Source organism: Azolla caroliniana, unplaced genomic scaffold, assembly GCF_043228905.1.
Source record: "Azolla caroliniana isolate FFs.n. ecotype wild unplaced genomic scaffold, voAzoCaro1.0.p SCAF_15, whole genome shotgun sequence".
Classification (NCBI taxonomy): Eukaryota; Viridiplantae; Streptophyta; class Polypodiopsida; order Salviniales; family Salviniaceae; genus Azolla; species Azolla caroliniana.
In genome coordinates this window covers 257112-278255 of record NW_028230450.1, presented here as the reverse complement: position 1 = coordinate 278255, position 21144 = coordinate 257112, and the positions used below count along the sequence as shown (strand labels likewise).

Sequence of the window (21144 nt, the reverse complement as noted above, 5' to 3'; positions counted from 1 at the left end):
TATTTCTTTGGCTGTTTGGTTGGTTTCACACACGTGAAAAAAGAAAGAAGCATTGTAAACGTCTCGTCTCCTCTCAACCATGAGAGGCAAATAAATCATCACCACAACAATTCCATGGGGCCGAATCGAGTTGTGTCCGAGACCCGTTGGTGCCATGAAATGATCCTACGACCAAGTTCGCCATGTGCATCATTGTGTCCTCGAGGGGGATCATCCATGCTGAGCAATGGCCTGGTGTTGTATCTCGATCCTTGCCGTCCTCATTGTTGTCTTCATTCCTTTGCTTGCTCTATGTTGTCTCCTTGACGGTGCGGTATGGGCCTATGGAAGAACTTAGTGATATGAGATTATCGTTGCATTCTTGACAATGTCGTGATGCGGTGTGCACAAAGGAATACAAATACCTAAATGTCAAGTTTTGCAGTAGGTCAAAACTTTGGTTGAAGAGCTCACTAGAGAGGGGTCAAGATTAGATCTACATGAAAAGACTAGAGTTGCTCCCTCGAGGGGCAATAGAGCCTCGAGGGAAAAGAGAATCGATAATGTTTGAGCGATAACAATTCAATGAGCATAACTAAGCATAACTACAAAATCTTCATGAAGTCCTTGATCGTACAACTAAGCATAACTTGCAACTCCAATGGAAGAAGTGTTGATGGGGAAGCAACAACCTCTGTTTTCTCGGCTTCATCATCTCTGGCGACAAAGTCCATATGGACCTTGCAAAGGTAGTTGCCATCACTGACTACCAGACATCTCCACCAATTATGTGAAATGCACATAAAAGGAATAAAAAACGCCTTTTTTAGCTTCTTACTTATTGTTCAATTTATAGAAGATACAAAGGTATCCATTTTGGGTTGGCTTAGCTACATGTGTGCTAAAAGGCATGCACTTGCTCGAAAGGGACACCATTTTTTCCCCCTGAGAGAAACAATGAGTTTTTCGACATGGGGAAAGGACAAGTGCTAGAAGATGGGCTTGGGGTAGCATAGGGCTTGATGCGGGCAACATGGGTGGAGGTGAATCAACCGTTGGAATCGCGTTGGAGCAAGTAAGTAGCCTCTACCCACTCCCTCGTGTGGACGACCTCTTGGATCAATTCGATGGCTCTGTTATTTCACCTCCCTTGACTTATCCTCGGGATATTTTGGCAGATCCCTCTAAAGCCTTCTGACGCCTACAAGACCGCATTTTGCACACGTTGTAGGTTGTTGTTCCAGTTCACCCGCATATCGTTCGACATGTCTAATGCCAGCAACACATTCTAATGCATGGGAAACTCCATTTTCACTGCCCTTATCAGCAAAGGCGTTGTCCTTGTTTATCTTGATGACTCATTATCTGCACCGCCGCTTGGGAGGACCATCTACATACTCTCGTTGAAGTCCTCGCTCGCATAACTAAGCATAACTTGCAACTCCAATGGAAGAAGTGTCGATGGGGAAGCACCAACCTTCGTTTTCTCGGCTTCATCATCTCTGGCGACGGAATCCGTATGGACCTTGCAAGGGTAGTTGCCATCACTGACTACCCTGCATCTCCACCAATTATGTGAAATGCACATAAACGGAATAAAAACCAGCTTTTTCAGCTTCTTACTTATTGTTCAATTTATAGAAGATACAAAGGTACCCATTTGGGTTGGCTTAGCTACATGCGTGCTAAAAGGGGTGGTGTGCTAAAAGGCATGCACTTGCACGAGAGGGACATCACATTATTGTAAATTTGAAGGGGGTAGAAAAAATCAATATTGAACCCAATTTATACAATAGGAAACCCTTTCAAATAAAGAGAGAAAATGAGGATTTATAGAGTATCAAGGAGAATTCGTTAAGAGTTTTTGCATGGTTACGAGTCTATGATTGACGACATGTTGTTTTTGTCGTCTTAGGCTTGCCATGCATTCTCATGATCTGCCATAGCTTGGGCACTTGAAATTGACAATGAGTAGCATCATATCTGAAGTAAGCATATGATAAGGATAAAAGATAGATAGATAGAAAGGAGAGAGAGAAAGAAGGGTGCCGATCCACCCGACCACCCCCGAGCAAAGGGATCGAGACGGACTCGAGCCTCGATCGGTGTCCCATACAACCGTCGTGGCGTCGAGTCGTACCTGGTGTTGGCGCGCTCGCTACAAGAGTTGACCCACCACGAAACAGAGTCTCGACGTAGTCAAGATATCATCAAATAGGGGTAGCTAGGCCTCATATTTATAGCGATACCCAAGGCCCCCAGGCAAGTTCACACTTGGCCTAATGGGTTGTCTCAATCCCGAGGATTAAAAGTAATCCACCCCTTCTTTACACTCTCGTTTAACCCTCACACTTATCCATGTGTATAGAATACTATGTAAATTCTCACCACGGGATATTATATGGTCATGCCCATAACAGTAAAGTTATGCGAGTGTGTGTGAAATATGAGTGGGACCACTAAGGACTCGAACCATATAGGATGGGTTTACCAAATATATGTCACTAGACTCAAAGGCTCCTTAGGTTCAAACTTTCGTTAGTGTGAAAATTTGTCTAGTACTTTGAGGTAGGAAAATTTCTTGTCGTGAGCTTCAAATCTTTTCAATTGTCATTCTGAATCTATTTGTATATCTATGGAGCACACTAGAAACTCATTAAGAATGTCTTTAAAGTTCTTTAGTATCGTGTCAACTCTTCTCATTTTAAATCGATGGTGTGGACCTCTTTAGCTTTGTCCTTCCCATTAACAATCTAATTTATCCAAGTTGGGCAATTGTTAGTTGAATATTATGTAGGATACATTGGAATCACGAGCCACACTCGGTTAATAAATTTATTTAAGTCCAATAAATCCAAAGGGCTTGAACCCTCAATGTTCTATTTTCCCCAGCAAGATGAAAGTTTCCAGTGATGGTTGAATACCTTGAGTTCCTACTAGCATCACCAAACCAGATATGTTGAGTCAAGGCAAGTAAAACCGAATGCATATCTTAATTTTTGTCCAAATACCACCTCGTAAGTAAGGTCATTTGTGAGAGCAAGTTGTGGCCTATCTTGTGTTAGCAACACAAGTAGGAATAATTATTTATTGTTCTTAAATTACTAATGACAACACTAACCATTCGGACAAACTCTTTTTTAAAACTCTCTCGTATGATTACTTAATTACGAAACAATTTACCCCACGGGCTTAAATCAAAATTCTTGATAAGAAAATACAAAAAGAGAGCAATCAAACTCATCAAAGTGATTAGTGCAAGAAAGTACTTGACACAATCTAGGGTGTGTGTGTGTGATATAATATATATATATATGTATATGTATATGTATATGTATATATACATACATATATATATTTCACATCCACGAGAGACGAATTGTGATTTACGAGGCAAGGCCTAGCCCATAGCAAGGATTGAACTTCAATTCTATCAATTGTTAGCTTTGATGTATTTATGTAATTTAAGTGTGCTTGTGTTGTCTAGTTTCACATTGTGGAGACACTAGACACTTTCGAATGTTTTACAAAATCTCTTCTTGCTATCATATGTCAACCCATACATCTACATCAATAAAGCATTAGTAGGTGAAGCATACAAACAGCAGTTAGCACTTAAGCACTTCCGACTAATGTTGGATATCACAATTGAGATCCTCACCTACACTTCCCCACACCACAGATTACTTTCATAATAGCCTCACATCTTCATTATCCAACTAATGCACATCACCAAATCTGAAGTTTGAGCTAGACTTTGTTGGGTGCAAAATGTGATTCATGTGTAGATAGGGCTGATGGTTACGTAGGAACTAAGAGTCCAACATTTCACTGTCATTTACTTGATCATATTTATTGGGAGCGCGATTCTACATCAAATTTCTATATCCAACATGTAACAATCACATCAATCTTTCTTCCACTTGGTTCCTATATCAACCAGCATATGTATTTGGGACATCTCAATGAGCACCTATTGCTTCAAACCTAACTTGACGGACCCACACTAACATCCTGAAAAATGTGAGTGCATCTTTTGTGGGAGATTTCAGCAACGTTCTTGAGTCGTGGAACATGACGCAATCACGAACTGTGCCAAGGTTCAAGGACCCCAAGACACGACTCTTCCCCCAACCATGATTCAGGGACCATAGCGAGGTTCTTGAGTAATGAAATGTGACGCAATCACGAACTGTGGCAAGGTTCAAGGACCCCAATACACAACCCTCCCCCCAACCGTGATTTCCTCTTTTGTATCATGGATTTCATTAAAACCTCTTTGATGTCAATGGCAAACATTCAAAGATTGTTGATGCTAGTAAACAAATAGTAGTCACACAAACAATGATGCTATAAAGTACATACAAGATAAACAGGTTACAGGTATGATATAACAAACATTGGTTCACAAATAGAAATATAAAATAATGGTAACTGTTGGTACAGGTTTGAGGAATGCAAAATAATATTTTTCTTCTTATTGAATAATATAAACTTGTTAATAGCTGACAATCAGCAAGGCCACTTAGATCTCAAAGAGACCTACAAGATAATAAATTTAACTAATTTGATTCGAATAGTAGGACTGGAGATCCTTGAATGGCTAATCATTCATCTACCATAGTGTCCTGCTCTCAATTCACACCTTTTGAGGATAAAATGTGATAGTATTTCAAGTATTTTAACATATATCTCAAAACCTCATATTGCAGAATTTTCGACTATGAAGTCCTGAAATTGCTAATGACCATTTGGCCTCTCCAGATACAAATACTGCAATTCAAAAAACAGAATCATATGTAAACGCAGGATACTGCACAGGCAAATATCTATACAATATTCACGTACAAATATTTTGAGCATGGTTTACAGCAAGTTACCTCAAATGACTTCCCATTTTGTTCAAAATCCAACATACTCAATGCTACCTCACAACTTTGAGCTACAATGGGTTCAACATCACTTTGAAGTTGCCTCAAGAGTGCAAGACTTTCACTGTCTGCACGATAACTGGGTCAGAAATCATACTGTCCTACGGATGTGTTTTTAGAAATATGGAAGCATTTTTTATTTAAATACATTTATCGTAGTAAATCAAGATGGATAAATCGAATAATAATTCTTGTTGGAATGTTGTTTCTTGTATGTTTATAGAATATATCATTACTCCCCTCCTAGAGACGAGTTCATGAGTTCAAGAACTTGACATGAACTCAAAATGTGAAGTGCCTAAGGAAGTCCTTCTGCAGATATTTGGTAATCAAAATCTCACTGAAAAGGATATTAAGAAATACTACACAGATACCCATGGCTAGCAATAATTTTATCAAATATAGCTCTTCTACATAAAGACTCCTATTTCCTTAGCCCGAAATCAAACCTCACCTGCAATTGATCCTAATGCTTCAGCTGCTTCATGTCGAACCATCGGATGTTCATTAATATTCTTCAGAGTAGATGTAAGGGCGCTGGTTGCTTCTTTATCCTGAAGTTGACCCAATACATATGCTACCTGAAATAATGAGTATATCATATTACCATATACTATAGACATTAGACTAGACAAAAGAGACCAAAATCTGAGATAATTGATGTTCATAAAACATAAATGTGAGTGTAGAGAATTTTAAAAACATAAAGGTGAATCTAGAGTTAGAAATGAATATTATGCATATTAAAATTTTAATAAACCCAAAAACAATTTCTCCGAGTCATCACCCGCAAAGAGACCATAGGATATATATATATATATATATATCACACTAGGATTTTGTGCAGTGCACTTATTATTTTCAGCAAAATTGTAAGTGGATCATACTCTTGAAACCTTGCAAACCAGTTAAGAAAAAGGGAAATATTTTTCTATAGAATAACGTAGCTTGTGAGCTTGATTTTCCAACAAAGAACACCACCTACTAAGACCATTCTTTGACCACATTAAAGGAAATACAAAGCCAAAAAGCACTAGATTAAACTGCAATTTCGTCAATGCATCAAGAAAAGTAACCATCCATAAGGCTATATTTTGTCAATGACTCTTGGCTACATCATAGTGCACAGACAGAAACAAACATAAACGATGAGCAACCACAAACCAATCATTTTGCAATATAACTTTGAACTCCCTCAAGTGAGAATGTAGGATTTTGACATACAATCTACATCAAATACAGAGAACACTAGTAACCACATTTGCAACAGAACCAAGGATGACATCGAATATTCAGAACTGCCTTCACTACCATTTAAGTTATGATTGCTTTCACTATTTACATTACCTCGTGTTTTAAGAGTGCACTCTGGCATCCTAAGGCACTGATAATGGCTCTGACAGCTTCTTTTCCTCCACGATTTCTTAATGAAAATAAAGCAGCATAGCGTTCATACATGTCTTCTTTCTCATCAAGCAGGGTCTTCCTTCCAGATGAAATACATATAAGCATAGGAAACTAGAATCATTACCCATCAGAAAAGATTAAATGCCACACGATGATACCTCAGATCTGCCACTGATGTGCTTGTTGGTGCAGGCATAGCTGGATCTACTGTAAAAAACCGTGACTCTTGGGCTGCATTAGCTTCAAGTCCTTGTTCCAGTTTCTTCAATGCCAACTCACAAGTCTCCCTCACCTCCTGAGCCGGATCTACCTCTAATGCTCTCCGCAGTATGTCTACACAATCATTTTTTCCAATTGCACCAAGAGCTTCTGCAGCCTGCATGATAGATATACATTGTTAGAACCGTCACATTATCTTCAATGTTAAAAACTTTGAACTTTGCTTGGATATAATATAATCAAATGGTGGTGTCATAAAACTAAACCTTGGACTGATATATTAGAGCGACAGAAATTAGCTGAGGATATTTTAACATATCATTCAATTTTACGGACATAATAACTCCAAGATCAAACAGATTTTAGAGATATCACCTCATGTCGAACAATAGGATGATATGTAGTCAAGTTTTCTAGTATATGTTTTAGAGCTGGAACAGCATTAACATCCTGCATTTGACCAAGTGCAAAAGCAGCTTCATGTGCCAGTAAGTTTGATGAATCCCTTGTAGCTGCAGTAAAAAAAACAGCTCATGCATTCTAATAAAGAATATTTTAAACATCAAGTGATGCATTATAAAAAAATTTGGCACCTTCTTTGTAGACAAATAGAGATGAATTTTTTATACAAATGTGTCAGAAGGGCAGTTAACAATGAAATACTGGAACGGTGCCCGATGAATAAGGGCTTAGCTAGCCTTGATCTACCACATATTTCATGCATGTGCAATGTGCATATACCTCTGCCTTTCTGCTTTCATTAACAGGTCTAGATAAGCTTCTTATGTTGTTGATATCAATGATGGAAAACTTGCTGCAAATTCGTCAATGAGACACTCACCAGGCAGAAACACAAGTGTATGTATCCTATATACAGAGAAAGACATACGTATAGAGTATCTTATCTAGCCAAATCATGTATTGAATATTCTATTCTCTCTATGGTTGGAATTTGTTCACCTCATCATGGGCTAGAAAATCAAACGCCATCAACTTTATTTTACAACTAAATTAATTCCTTGTCTATTCAGCTTACTAACAGATATATGAACATATACATTAGTTATGGAACCACGGGTAAATTAATGCAACTGAATAAAACGTGTTCCTTAAGTACGCATCCTATTTGGCTAAAGTATAATGAGGCTTGAGATCATAATGCAGAGTCCTTCTCACTAAGTGATGCTCGTATGAAAACTAGGATGAGCCTCTCAGGTCACTATCAAGCAAGACAGAGGGATTTTTACATTCTTCAATGAACAATTCATTCCACGACATCAAGGAATCAGGATGTGTTTAAAAACATTTCACCCAATATTACTTGAAACGAAATTATCTTGCTGCATTAAACATAAACGTACGGTTTCATCAAACTGAACAATTGAACCTGCTTATCAATTCCAAGGATGTCCCCTAGAAGCTTAACAGTAGCATTTTCCTTTCAAATTAACACATCAAGGTAGACTGAAAAAGTGGCATGAAACATAACAATTTGATAATGGACACTAGACGATATCTAGGTTTCACCAAACTGAACAGTTGAACCTTGTTTTATTCAGTGGTTTACACTGAGAAGCATGACTTCTCTCTTGATCTACCAAGTCTAGGTATGGAGGTATGTCCCTAAACAGGCAGAAAAATGTGATAATCTGATAAGAGACACTCTGCAATATGATGTCTAGAATTCATCAAACTAAAAAGTCGAATGTTGTTCCGTTCCACGTTTATCACTTTTGCGTTCAACTGCCATTTCCTAGGGAAGGAGATAGGTCTGTAAGAAACACAGAAATTTGATTATCTGATGCTCTTATAAATATCCAGATTTTAATCAAACTCAAACGACGAATATTGTTGTGTTCCTTGTTTTCACTTCTTCCATCTAGTCGACCATGATTTTTGTTGTGTTCCATGTTTTCACTTCTTCCGTCGAGTCGAGTCGACCATGATTTCTTGGTAGGGAGAGGGAGATAGGTCCCGGGCACTCTAAGATACCGCTATTTCCTGAAAAACTTGACAGGTGAATCTTGGTCTTCCATACGTATAACACTTATACGTCACCAAGCTGAGTGGCTGAACCATGCTGTGTGTTCTTTGTCCAAAATAGTCCACCCACCATGGATGTTATGTAGTGGGAAATGTTCGATTATGTTCAGTGTGCGGGATGTTTCATATTTTGGTTAGACATGGCAGAGACTTCTTACTCTTAAATCACACGTACGGAAGCATGAAAAAAGACTTTAAACAACTTGGCGAGAGAGGGAGAGAGAGAGGGATACCAGAAATCAAGGCTTCACGGGGACCTTGGCCTTTCAAATTCCGAAGGGAGAACAGCGCTCGGAATCGATCAGAAATGCGCAACTTGGTATCCAGCAATTGCTCCACTAAGAACTGTTCCGATACAAGGGCAGGTGGGCAGAAGCAGTTGTCTTCCATTTTTGTTAAAACTCTTAAGATTAATCTCAGCACGGGGAAGAAGGTCACACAGCCTACAGGTAGCAATGGGCGCGGTTCGGTTTCGGTTCGGTTCGGTTTCTTGACCTTGAAACCAAACCAAACCAAACCAAACCGGTTATTCATAAAAAAAACCAAACCAAACCATTTAAAAAATTTGAAGCCATTTAAACCAAACTATTTAAGCCAAACCATTTAAACCAAACCGTTTAATAGGTATGAGAAACCAAACCATTTAAAACCAAACCGTTTATGTAAAATGTAGAACCAAACCGAACCGGTTTACCAAAAATCAAAACCAAACCAGTGTATCAAACATCAAAACCAAACCAAACCAAATTGGTTTTGACATAATCCAACCAACACGAAACAATAAATTGTACCAAATCAAAGACTATAACACTATAAAATAACAAAAATTCACAACACATTTTCTGAAAATTGTTAATTTGTGAAACATGATAAGATATTACATAAAAAGATAAATGTTTTTTGGAATGATAACAAAAATCCATACAATAGAGTTCCAAAATTCCATACAATAGAGTTCCAAAATTCCATACAATAGAGTTCCGAAATTCCATACAATAGAGTTCCAAATTTCCATTCAGTAGAGTTCCAATTTTCCAATTAAGAACAACAATCCATATAATAGAGTTCCAATTTTCCAAATCCATGGACCATAGGACTTAATCCAGCTTTTTGTTTCCAATATTTGAATAAGGGATTTCTGAAAGCATAAAATATACAAAAGAATTAAGTAATTCATAATAACAAATTTAAAGAATCGACTAAAAACAAAATAGTAAACAACATGTAATAAAAATTACAATGACTTTGAAGATCTCCAATTGCAACCACTATTGTCGTTAACATGTCAAAAATCAACATGATTCCTGTACATATAAAATACATAAAAACAAGTAAGTAATTATTAATAAAACTTTAAGTAAAGACTCAAACAAAAAACAACCAAGTAACAAGTATGCATACCTTAATCTTCCTTTGACTATCATGCGATATGTAATCTATTACCTCGTCTTCAGCAACAAGATCATCCAAATTCATTGTTAGTTCCGCATAACTGATGTGAAAATTATCTAACATTTGAACATTACATTCTTTTAAAACATTCATCCATGATCGAACGCACATTTCAGCTTTGAAAGTGCATGAATGTAGTTTTATCCTATTATCAAAGGTCATTTTTGCTGCCGAATTAGCCTCTTCAGCAGGTACTGATGATGCTGGTATACTGAGGTAATCACATGCCATCCTATATAGTGAAGGCATTGCCGATTTATTTTCATTCCACCATTGTAAAGGATCCTTATCCGTGCTAGCCGAAGGAAGTCTCATAAAGTGCTGAATTTCTGACTGTGAATCGGAAATAAGACTTTTATTATTTACACCCATTAACGTCCAAATTTTAGAGTTCTTATCATTTTCATGTATTGTGGTTGAAGCCGAACGTGGTTCAACATCACTCGAGAACGAGTGATAGTGGGACTCAATCATGCTTTCAACCAACTTAATATCTAACTCTCTTTCTGTATGATTATTTGGAAGAGGCAATCTATCAAACAAATAAAACGGTTTTAAACTCAAATAAAAAATCAGAAATCATGATGATAATTGTACGATATAAAGGTAAGCATTACCTGGGATCAAGAAACATTGCTATGCGAGATGGAATAGACTTTAACGATTCTTGATACTTAATTAAATATTGCAAGCAGTTCTCAGATGCTCTTTGAAGCACCTCTTGTGTAAATCTAGATGATCCTGGAAGCGAAGAATCTAAAAATTGATTGCAATGATTTAGTAAACAATTATATGCTAGCGATGCTAGTGATAATGTAGGATATTTTGAGCCTCCCAAAAAAGTAGAAACCTCGGCCGGTGTATCTAGCCATTCCGCCATGGCATGTATGTGACTCCAATCTTCTCTGGTCAAGACATTACCATTGAAATCACTTGATATTGTTAAATCTGAAATTGTAAAGTTCAATACATCTTTATCTTTGATAGATTGCCTAAACATTTCCAAGGTAGAATTCCATCTTGTAACAACATCGAGCCTTGGGGGTTCCCTTTCATGATGCTCAACCATCCTAGCATACTTCCTAAACACTTCCCTTCGAACCTTGCTAGATCTAATAGTATGGAGCACTGTTCTCAACTTTTCTGTTGAGGGTGAGATAACCTCTAATGCTGCCTTGATACCCAACTGAAAAGTGTGAACCATACATCTTAACATATGTGATGGAGCCAAAATTTCCTTACCATGCTCATCTTGTAACAACATGCTCAACTCTTTTGCAGCTACTTGTGCATCACTCGCTCCATCAAAAATTGTAGCTAAGAGTCGACTAGAAATATCAAAGGATCGAAGTCGAGCAAAAAGGGCATGTGCACAACGCTTCCCTGATCCAACACCTGGAAATACATGCACAAAATCCAATAACATTGACCTTGACCTTGCTGTCTCATGACATACCCAATGAAGTGTCACTGAGTAGAAGCCCTTCAAACTACTATTTGACCAACCATCAAATGTTATGGAAAATCTTGATTGGCATTTTGATAGCAAATCTATCACCTGACGACGCAACACCACATACATTTCTAGGATAGAACGCTTAATTGTACGTCTTGACTTTACTTGATATCCAGGTACAATTTGTTGCATGAATTCCTTAAATTCAGGTGATTCCACATGTGCATGGGGCAATGTTCCCTTCACAATATACTTCACGATGGCAGCATCAATTTTCTTCTCTAAAACATGAGATACTCTAGCTGACTCAATTGAAGATTGAATGTGATGTGATATACCTGAATTTTGGTCTGGGTCGCTTGATAAACGATGCTTTTCTGCTAAATGTTTGGCTATAGTGCCTGTGGATGTTGTAGAAGACCAACAAACATGGCAATGATGGCATCGTCGTCGAGGTGTGCCATTATCCATATAAAATATGATGTGAGCATCTGTCCATGATGTGCGTAGCCTTTTTCTTGAGCTACTTGTTGACCCACGACTAACATCAAATGAAGATGAGTTCATTGCAGCATCAATTTGAGATGATGATTCCATTTTATGGTGTCCTATAAAATTCAATTAACTCAATTAGCACATTTCAAATATGTACATTATAATGAGAAAAATAAATGAAGTAGAAAGTTTGCTAAGTTAGCTAAGAACAGTAAAACGACCATTATGTCCAATGGCAAACATAGAAAGATAGACATGCCCATTACTCTAATCACTCAATAAAACATTCGTGTTAACTTCACTAACCAGATAAACAATGGACACCACCGTTTACTCTACTCACAAGATAAACGATGCAAATCCAAGTTGTCAAGTTAACCCATGACCGCGCACCCATGTTTACCTTAATCACCAGATAAATTGGACATCCATGTTTACTTTACTCCAATCATTAAATAAACAATGGATACCCATGTTTACTCTCATTAACAGGATAATCCATGGACATCCATATTTTCTAACAGGATAAACAACTGACACTCATGCCCCCAATGCTCATAAGGTAAATAATAGATGTTATTGTTTACTCTGCTCACAAAATAAACAATGGACGTCCATGTTTAAAATGCTCCATTCACCACATAAATACTCGATATCCATGTTTTTCTACTCACAAAATATAGAATGTGCATTTATGTTAACATCAATAACCAGATAAACAATGGATAACCATATTTACTCTACTCTGAAGATAAATAATGATCATCTATGTTTACTCCACCCAGAAAATAAACAATAAACATGCAATCTTAATGGCTCAGAAAATGAGCAATGAACATCAATGTTTGATATGAATGGTGAAGACTTTCAGTACTTTATAATATAATGATACAGTCTTTCTAAGTTAGTTATGTTCTTGCAGGTGTATTTGCAGGTGTTCTAATTTCAGCATATACAATTGATACTCCTTCAGTCAGATAGCGTGGACTGAGAACTCCAAGAAATATTATTCCTTTCAATGAAAATCTAACGAGCATTGGTGTACATTAAGATCATGTCAAAACAGATCACAGAAATATCGAAAGAGAACATAGTTGAAGCTATTCGAGATAAGCAACAAGTATTCGAAAGAGAACATAGTTGCAGGAGTCCAGTATAGATTTAAACATTATACCAGTTCAAGATACTCGCTCACAAACACATACATATACATATATTACTGATTATTCAATCGAGCATAAACTCACATACTCGTATTGATCTCATATTTGCTTACATACAAATCTCTCTTCTCTCACATGTATGCACACACGTTAACTCACATACCCATATTCTCATATATGCAAACCACACATCTATAAAAAAAGTTTGGAGTGTCTCAGCCTGTGTTATGGATCATGATTCATACCTGTGTTATGGAGAGTTTGGAGTCTGAAGAGCAATGAAGTGGTGATTGGTGGTTGCCGCCTCAGCCTGCACAATGCCGCCTGTGTTTCTGTTCGATAATTGTGTCTGTCTGTAGTTAACAGTAGATACACAGTGTGTCTGTTCGATAGTTGTGTCTGTAGACTGTCTGTATCATACCCTATAGTTTGTAGTATGTAGTATGTACTTACTACTACTAACTAGTATTAGGTCCATAGTAAAAATAAGAAGGGTATAATTTATAAAATAGAAAATTTAGGAAGGGTATAATTTATAAAATTGAAAATTTAGGGCTAGGGTAAGAACCTATAAACCTATAAACCGAACCAAATTAATAGAAACCGTTAAACCGATAAAACCGATAAACCGATAAACCGATAAACCGATAAATGTTAAACCGAACCGAACCGAAACCAAACCGAACTTTCATTCTTTAAACCAAACCAAACTCATTATTTAATTTTGAACCGATAAACCGTTAAGCCACGGTTTAACGGTTCGGTTCGGTTTGAGCCGAAACCGTGCCCATTGCTACCTACAGGGGAGAGAAAAAGATTTTATTTATTTATTTATTTATTGCTTTATTTATTGCTTTATTTATTGCTTTATTTATTTATTTATTTATTTATTTATTTATTTATTTTGGGGGGGGGAGTATGTGTCTTCTTCTTCGTCGGTGGCTGCGGCTACAGAGCCGTAGCTAGAAGTTGGGAGGAAAGAAGAAGCTTTTGAGTTTATGGACAGACGGACATATGATATATAGCCCTAAGCCAACTAACTAACTATGTGCATATCAGATTGGAGGAAGCTCTTGATTCGATATGTACATATATGTACATATAGCAATCAACTATGTACACACATACCACTACTTCTACTAGTGTGTATATGTAGAGATGTAGCGTTAGTGGGCAACAATATGTACATATGTATCTATCGGGCTCATTACGTCTTCGGCGAACCTCCAACCAACAAAAAATTATTATGAACCCCTCCTCCCTATGAGGCCTACCATAATAACACCACATGCCACATGGCTCCTTCGATATATTTCTCAGGCTAAAGAGAATCTATCATTTCTTTGATATTCTGGTGACGAAAAAGATATGGCCCTCTATTGTGCATTGCAATTTAGGAGCTCTATATTGAGCACATGGCGGCGAAAAAGCCCATCACTGTGTGTGGGTGGGTGCGCGCGCGCGCCTGGATGGGTGCGTGCAAGCGCAAGAACATGTACAAGTGCAAGTGCTCTAAGCGTGGTTAAGTATATCCTTTTGCATCCAACAACTTGATACAACTATCTCTATACACCTCCATGACATTAGCGTAACTATATGATATGATATTAAGTTGGTTATTAACAAGACACACAAGATAAGAAGCTAAAAGAGCACCCTTATCTTCCTCCTATTTACTCCCTCCAATATGATGATAGTCGAGAGCATTTATGACTCAATTTTGTCTACACCATTGGCGTTGACTCTAGAGTCACGCGTCAAGTCTAATTCTATCTTTAGAATATCTATTTCTAATGCACTAAACAATGCAACTCATTTGTCATGTTTAACCAATCCTATCTTTACCCGTAGTCTAATTACCACCATTACTAGGTTGTCAAAGTATTAGGTCAAACATAAAAGTATTGTTTCAATCGCGTGATATGTTTGTAGTTCAATTATAGGTATTGTAATTCCTAATTAGTACAATAATTTTTGCAAGGTTCCATTTTTACTATTTCCTTCATTTTGGATCCCCCTCACAGCCTTAAGAATAGCCTATGTTCATAAAAACTCCATGCTCCCACTTCAATGAATGACACGCAATCAAAATATCAATTTCATCACCATACAAAGCAATCTTTTGAAGGGACTTAAAAGTTAAAGTTCTTTATTCCAAAATTCATCATGGCAAATTATATTAACACATTCATATCATGCGACACTAGGTATACCCATATTTACCTTGTGTGATAAAGAAGTTTGTAAAGCTTTTCATAATACCTTTTATTGATTTAAAACTGGCTTTGTCATTGCCATTGTGTTTACCAAGTAATTTTCATCCAAGCTTGACACCAAACAACTTTATAAAATTGCAATTCATAGCAACCCTTCAATTTCAGCTCAATTGCGTAATTAATCATGGTTAATTTATAGCAGGGTATCTTTGTATTCCACAAATAACCAAAACATTAAGGGCATTTGACCTAACATTGGGATAATCCACATCTTCAGAGGCAATGATTCTTTTGGTTTCACCAGCTCTAGTAACCACCAATTTAACCTTCATACATTTTTATTCATTCAAAGGCCTCTCGGCTATCCTGAAATTTGGTGCGGCAGCAAGCATTGTGAAACCCTTCCAATAATGAAATCCGAAAGAGAAATAGCAGTAAAGTGACCTTCTCCTCTAAAATGTGATGTGCAAAAGTATTTAGTTTGTAATGCATAAGATTGTTGTAAGCTGTATAATGTTGAAAGGTAATCCTCTCCAATTATGGCACCAAATATGTGCCTCTTCCTTCAGATATCTAACTTAATCCAATTTCTTTCCATTACACGCCTAACATGGTTATACAACTCATGGCCAACTGTTATTGATTGTTGGCCTAGCCGGTTATTTGAAATGAAAGATTGTATATCATAAGACATCCGCATGCTCTCGAGATATGGCCACAACACATCAGTCAAGAATGTGTCCTCCATGCAGCCATCAAAGGCATCCGGAAAAATACAATTGTGTGGATTATTCATGCAGGCCTTATATGGAGAGTCATCCACTAAAATAGTATTATGGGAACCTAGATGAGGAAATTTCTTCCAAACCAGTGACATGGGCTTGAAATCAGCCGCAACATGAGCTTTATCAGGCCTATGTAGGCCACTATGTTGATAGCATGAATCTTGGCCCCATATCATGAAAAAGGGCAGACTTTTATGTGCTTCTTGCTCTATAAGAGCACAAATGCTTTGAACATTTATAGTTGTCATTGTTGACCAAATGCCCACCTGGAAAAAGGAGAATGCTTTCTCCAAGAATTCGATACACCCGGGCCGAAGCTGAATCCATTTCTTTGTCTTTCTAAAAATGCCAGGTAACAAGGGATTTTTATCCCATCTTTTAATGAGTACCCCATTCAAATCCAAAATTATATATATTTCCATAGGTGGACGCAGCTGCACATCATAAAATCAACACATTATGATTAAAAATTGAGACGTCCAAAGCATGTCACGCTAGAAATGGATGTAAAAATTATACATCAGATGAAATCCACATTTGTTTAGGTCAATACATCTTTTCTTAGTGACACAACATATTACAGGTGGGATAGGTATATAGATATCTTTTAATGTCCACGGGAGACAGATTGCAATCTATGAGCTATATAGGGCCAAGTGCATGGCAGGAAAACCTTCCGATGAGGTTAGATGTACAATAGGAAAGATAATTTGGTCATTTCAATCATTTCTGTTATCCCCCAAGGGGAACTTGAATAACTTGTTTATTTGAAAATTGAAAGGAGGCAGCTACATTAGTGAATGCATTTGGGAACTTGTTATCAATCTCAAAATGCCATTGCTAAGGTTTAAAAGTTTCAGGGCATACAGAACTCCTGTAGAGAGGATAGCAGGGTCAAAAATAATGATAGTTCCGTCTAGCTTCTAGAAGTTTCCATCCTCCTTTCAAATCCAATAATTTCCATATCACTTTTAACTTTGTAACCCACTTTGACTTTCTAGCACGTTTTAACCAGGGCTCGAACCAAGGTATAGCATATTAAACAAAAGTTTATACCTAAAAATGATAATAATTTGTGGGTTTTCCTAAAAAGTGGATACAAATTGAGCACTTGGTTCTTGATATCTGTAACATTTGAAGCAATTCCAATGAGACCACGGATTGTAAATTCTCAGAGTGCATGAATAGAGAGAGCGAGAGAGTTCTTGGGCCTGACAGTTGTAGCCCAATTTGAAACGTTGTCCAACAGAGCTAGAAGGTCATTCATTCAACCCCTACGGTCTATAGTTGAATCTAGAAAATCAGGAAGAAATATAAGGTATAATAAAGATGTGTGAAATTTGAACTTTGAAGTTTAAACCCAAGGACTTGTGTGGATGGTGTAATAGCTTACAGCTAGGATAATTCAATTACAAGAAAAAAGATTGAGCAAATCAGTATTTGCCACACATGGCCAGCGTGCTTCAGTGTGCAGTCAGCTTGGTTCTGCCTGACGACTAGTGATCTTCACACATACATTTAATTGACAATTGCCAGTAGATATCTCCCAGTTCTGAGGTTAAAATTGATCATTACTAGCACATCTCTACTGCAAGATGATCGGCACATATGTTTATACTTATTATTAATATCAACAGCTGGATGCATGTGCTAGTCATTGATGCTAAAGCTTGCAATTACCTGTTCATGATACTCATTGCCCTTCACCTTGGTGTTCAATAGTTGCTACTGCTATCTGATCTTTTAGTTAGCCAGGCAAGTCATCTTATTATGCTCTACTATTCAGAGTTGTGAGACACTAGATTAATATAGTTGAATAGAATCTAAGAGGTAACATAGAGATATGTATGCTCATGTATTAATCTGATGTGAATATACCGTTGGAAATTTGGTAAGAAATTCTATTATTGTCAACAGAATAAAATGTTTTTAGCTCATGCATGTGTAAACTCAATAACTAAATATCCCCACAAGATGACTTAAAAAACACAAGAAAAATTAATGCATGCATTGCAAGAGTCTGTTTTGGCTTAATTATATACTTATCCGATGAGGAGCTGAGCTTACGTTGAATGTTGTCCCCACCTGATAATGCAAGACACATAGACATATGTAATACTTAAGCAAATATTGATGAATTCAATTTTGGTTACACCTTTCTACATACTTTAGCTTAACGAGCCCACAAACATACCTTAAAAACTCTTTGTGGTGTATGCATCACTTACAGATAATTATGAACTACTGAAGGTATTTTGAGGTTGATTTAAGTATATAATAGAAATTCAATAGACATATATGATTCATCTATGTTCTATATGAGTAGAGATCGATGTGCCTCTTCAATGATTGATCATAGAATGACATGACTACTTGTTACAAATTATTCAATTCGTTTATGACTCAAAAACATTTCCAATGTATTTAGGCTATTTATGTTCTTTGGAACATATTCTACTCATAAGTATTACTGGGTTCAAACATTGATGAGTTTCAACATATTTTTACCAATGTTCTAGTCTTTGAGCTACATGCACACCACTTTTTAACACACAATAGTAACTTCTAACCTTTTGATTCGCATATTGTTAATATGCAAAGTTTATGGTACCTTCTGTAACAACACAACCTTATCAGCTAGCATCTTAGTGATCTTTTGTTGTATTAAACTAGACGAGCTCGACAATTGATTCAGCTTTAACTTCTAACCTTTTGATTCGCATATTGTTCCTATGCAAAGTTTATGGTACCTTCTATAACAACACAACCTTATCAGCTAGCATCTTAGTGATCTTTTGTTGTATTAAACTAGATGAGCTCGACAATTGATTCAGCTTTTCGCGGATCATAAACACATTCATTACTTGTCTAATTGCTTCATTTGTGTGCATTCGCATTATTGACCTGGTCCATTGGCTACCACGTGTTATGTTATAATCTTAAGCTCTTAAATATACATAAATTAGGATACTGAGATTGAGCCTTCTATATTGCCCATTCATCAAGCAACAAAAACATTCATGAGGGTTTCTCGCGAACCCATATTCATGAGACCATAAGTTCATCATAATTACCATATGAAGAAAATATGCAAAAAATGGGTGAATCTGATAAACAAGTGCAAGAATACTGGAACACTAGACAAACCAATACCTTAGTTACCGATATTTGGTCTTCGAGCTCATCCTTGCCCGCCTTTGGATCCTCTGTGGAAGTATTTATTTTGCCTTTCAGGTTGCAATGGAAAGATGTGGTAGTCTGTAAACAATACATCAAAATATAGAACTTGGCGCAAAAGGAAAACTAGAAATGCAAGGGCACTGTTATGCCAGTAATGAATCACCTGTGTACTAGTAAATACACCATTGTCAATTTCAAAAACTGACTTTTCCAGGACTTTCTTCTCCTTCTCTTCTAGATTTATGGCTTTCTGCTCAGAGGAATTCACTTCTCTGTAGGGAGATTGTGGATAAGATGAAGTAGAAGCTTGATCTGTAGGGTTAATCATCCTTGTCAAAGACAAATCTTTCTGCTCTAGATTCTCCACTTCTCCTTCGGATAATGTAGAAGTGTGATCCATAGGCTGCATTCCTAAGTCGTCTCCCTCATTCACGAGCTTCTTTCTTGCATCGGTGCCTTGGTCTATAATTCTTGTTCTTTCACGGTTTTCCTTCAGGCACACGCCAAACTTATTATTGAAAAACTTTAGTTCTTTCACTTTACTCTCATTCTGTGGGCCCGTATTTCCACAGGGGGGATTCAAACGATCAGTAGAGTTTCGTTCATGCTCGCTTGCTGCACAAGCTTGCTCACCATGCATCCCCTGAAATGATTAATAATCCCAGTACTCCGGAACTTACTATCGCGGGTAGAGACGCAATAAATATAGCCGGCAAGGAGTCCAAAATACGGAGTGAAGGAATTAATTAAGTATGGTTGTAAATAAGCATAGTGTGGACGGACGGACTGGAAACGGTATGCCGTTCCAGATCCGGACGGATCCCGAATAGGTGCGAGAGGCACCGTTTTGTACTACGGGCCGGAAACCTATTTAAAGGCCCGGACCCCATTGTAATCACAGCGGATAATTAATAGAGCTTATGGTGTTTATACTTCTGTCTTGGTTTCCGTTCTGTAATTACTATTGTATATTACGTGTGTCATTAACAAAAGCGATCTAATTGTGTAACCTACGTAAGTCGGTGTAATCGTTGAATCTTAATCCTATGCCGTAACCACCCTTTGGTGAAGTGTCTCCGTGACACCTTGTGTTAGGCCTTGTCCGGTCAGAGAATAACACAGTTTTGGCGACCACGATTCCTGCTTTCTCGCAGCGAACGACGGCTTAATGGATGACGAGACCAACGCACGACCTGGTTACAGACCGAGCTCGACGCCTCGCCGAACGGCAAAGACGGTGTGAGACTTTCCAGCAAGCAACGCACGAAATTCGCTCGGATCGTTCGTTCTCCAACGAGATCCGGAGAGTCGCGGAGGAATCTCTTCGGTTACAGCAAACTCGCGACCAGGACGACGGAAGCAGTCTAAGTAGTCTCCGGGAAACCGAACGCCTCCTCGAGGCGCTGGCAAGCGGAGAAAACGAGGCAGAAGCCTTTTCAGCCTACGAATCGGATTCCGAAGGGGGATACAGCGTGCACACGAACTACCAGAGCAGCAACGATACCCCCGGCGGCCCGGAGGACGATGGGTCGGATACCGTGCCGACTCCAGAACCGGAACCGTTCGACCAGGGCGATCCGGAACCACAAACGGAAGCCGTCAACCCACCAACACCGGAAGTGGAAGAAGCAAAGCCACCGACACCAACGAAAGAGCCGGCAAAGGTACCGGAAGAAGAGCCGGTGAAGGAACCGGAAAAGGAACCGGAAAAAGCACCGGCAAAAGAACCGGAAGTGGAACCGGAGAGAAAACCGGAAAGATATCAACAAACGCCACTAAACCGCGGCCTAATACTGGACGACGACATGCCGTTCCAAT

The 21144-nt window shown here is 37.9% G+C and overlaps 2 protein-coding genes across 2 annotated transcripts; both read right to left on the bottom strand.

Moving 5' to 3' along the window:
* Positions 1-4438: 4438 nt before the first annotated feature.
* LOC147854186 (deoxyhypusine hydroxylase-B-like) lies at positions 4439-8969 on the bottom strand. The gene is made up of 7 exons (XM_087331507.1): positions 8813-8969; positions 6912-7048; positions 6476-6693; positions 6258-6396; positions 5365-5491; positions 4860-4978; positions 4439-4752 (listed from the first exon to the last, which is right to left on the bottom strand). The coding sequence occupies exons 1-7, from the start codon at positions 8967-8969 to the stop codon at positions 4720-4722; spliced, it is 930 nt and encodes a 309-aa protein (XP_087187633.1). The 3' UTR covers positions 4439-4719.
* Positions 8970-15536: 6567 nt separating this feature from the next.
* Positions 15537-19830, bottom strand: LOC147854185 (uncharacterized). The gene is made up of 3 exons (XM_087331217.1): positions 19490-19830; positions 19300-19404; positions 15537-16580 (listed from the first exon to the last, which is right to left on the bottom strand). Exons 1-3 carry the CDS (start codon positions 19733-19735, stop codon positions 15927-15929), a joined length of 1005 nt encoding a protein of 334 aa, XP_087187343.1. The 5' UTR covers positions 19736-19830; the 3' UTR covers positions 15537-15926.
* Positions 19831-21144: the final 1314 nt, after the last annotated feature.

Coding starts and splice junctions, on each gene's coding strand:
- LOC147854185 (XM_087331217.1), bottom strand. CDS start 19,735: ATGCAGCCTATGGATCACACTTCTACATTATCCGAAGGAGAAGTGGAG. Junction 19,405..19,489: donor GTGTATTTACTAGTACACAG/GTGATTCATTAC, acceptor TATTGTTTACAG/ACTACCACATCTTTCCATTG. Junction 16,581..19,299: donor ACCAAATATCGGTAACTAAG/GTATTGGTTTGT, acceptor TATGATGTGCAG/CTGCGTCCACCTATGGAAAT.
- LOC147854186 (XM_087331507.1), bottom strand. CDS start 8,969: ATGGAAGACAACTGCTTCTGCCCACCTGCCCTTGTATCGGAACAGTTC. Junction 7,049..8,812: donor CCGTGAAGCCTTGATTTCTG/GTATCCCTCTCT, acceptor TTTTTACTGCAG/CTACAAGGGATTCATCAAAC. Junction 4,753..4,859: donor AAAATGGGAAGTCATTTGAG/GTAACTTGCTGT, acceptor TTTGAATTGCAG/TATTTGTATCTGGAGAGGCC.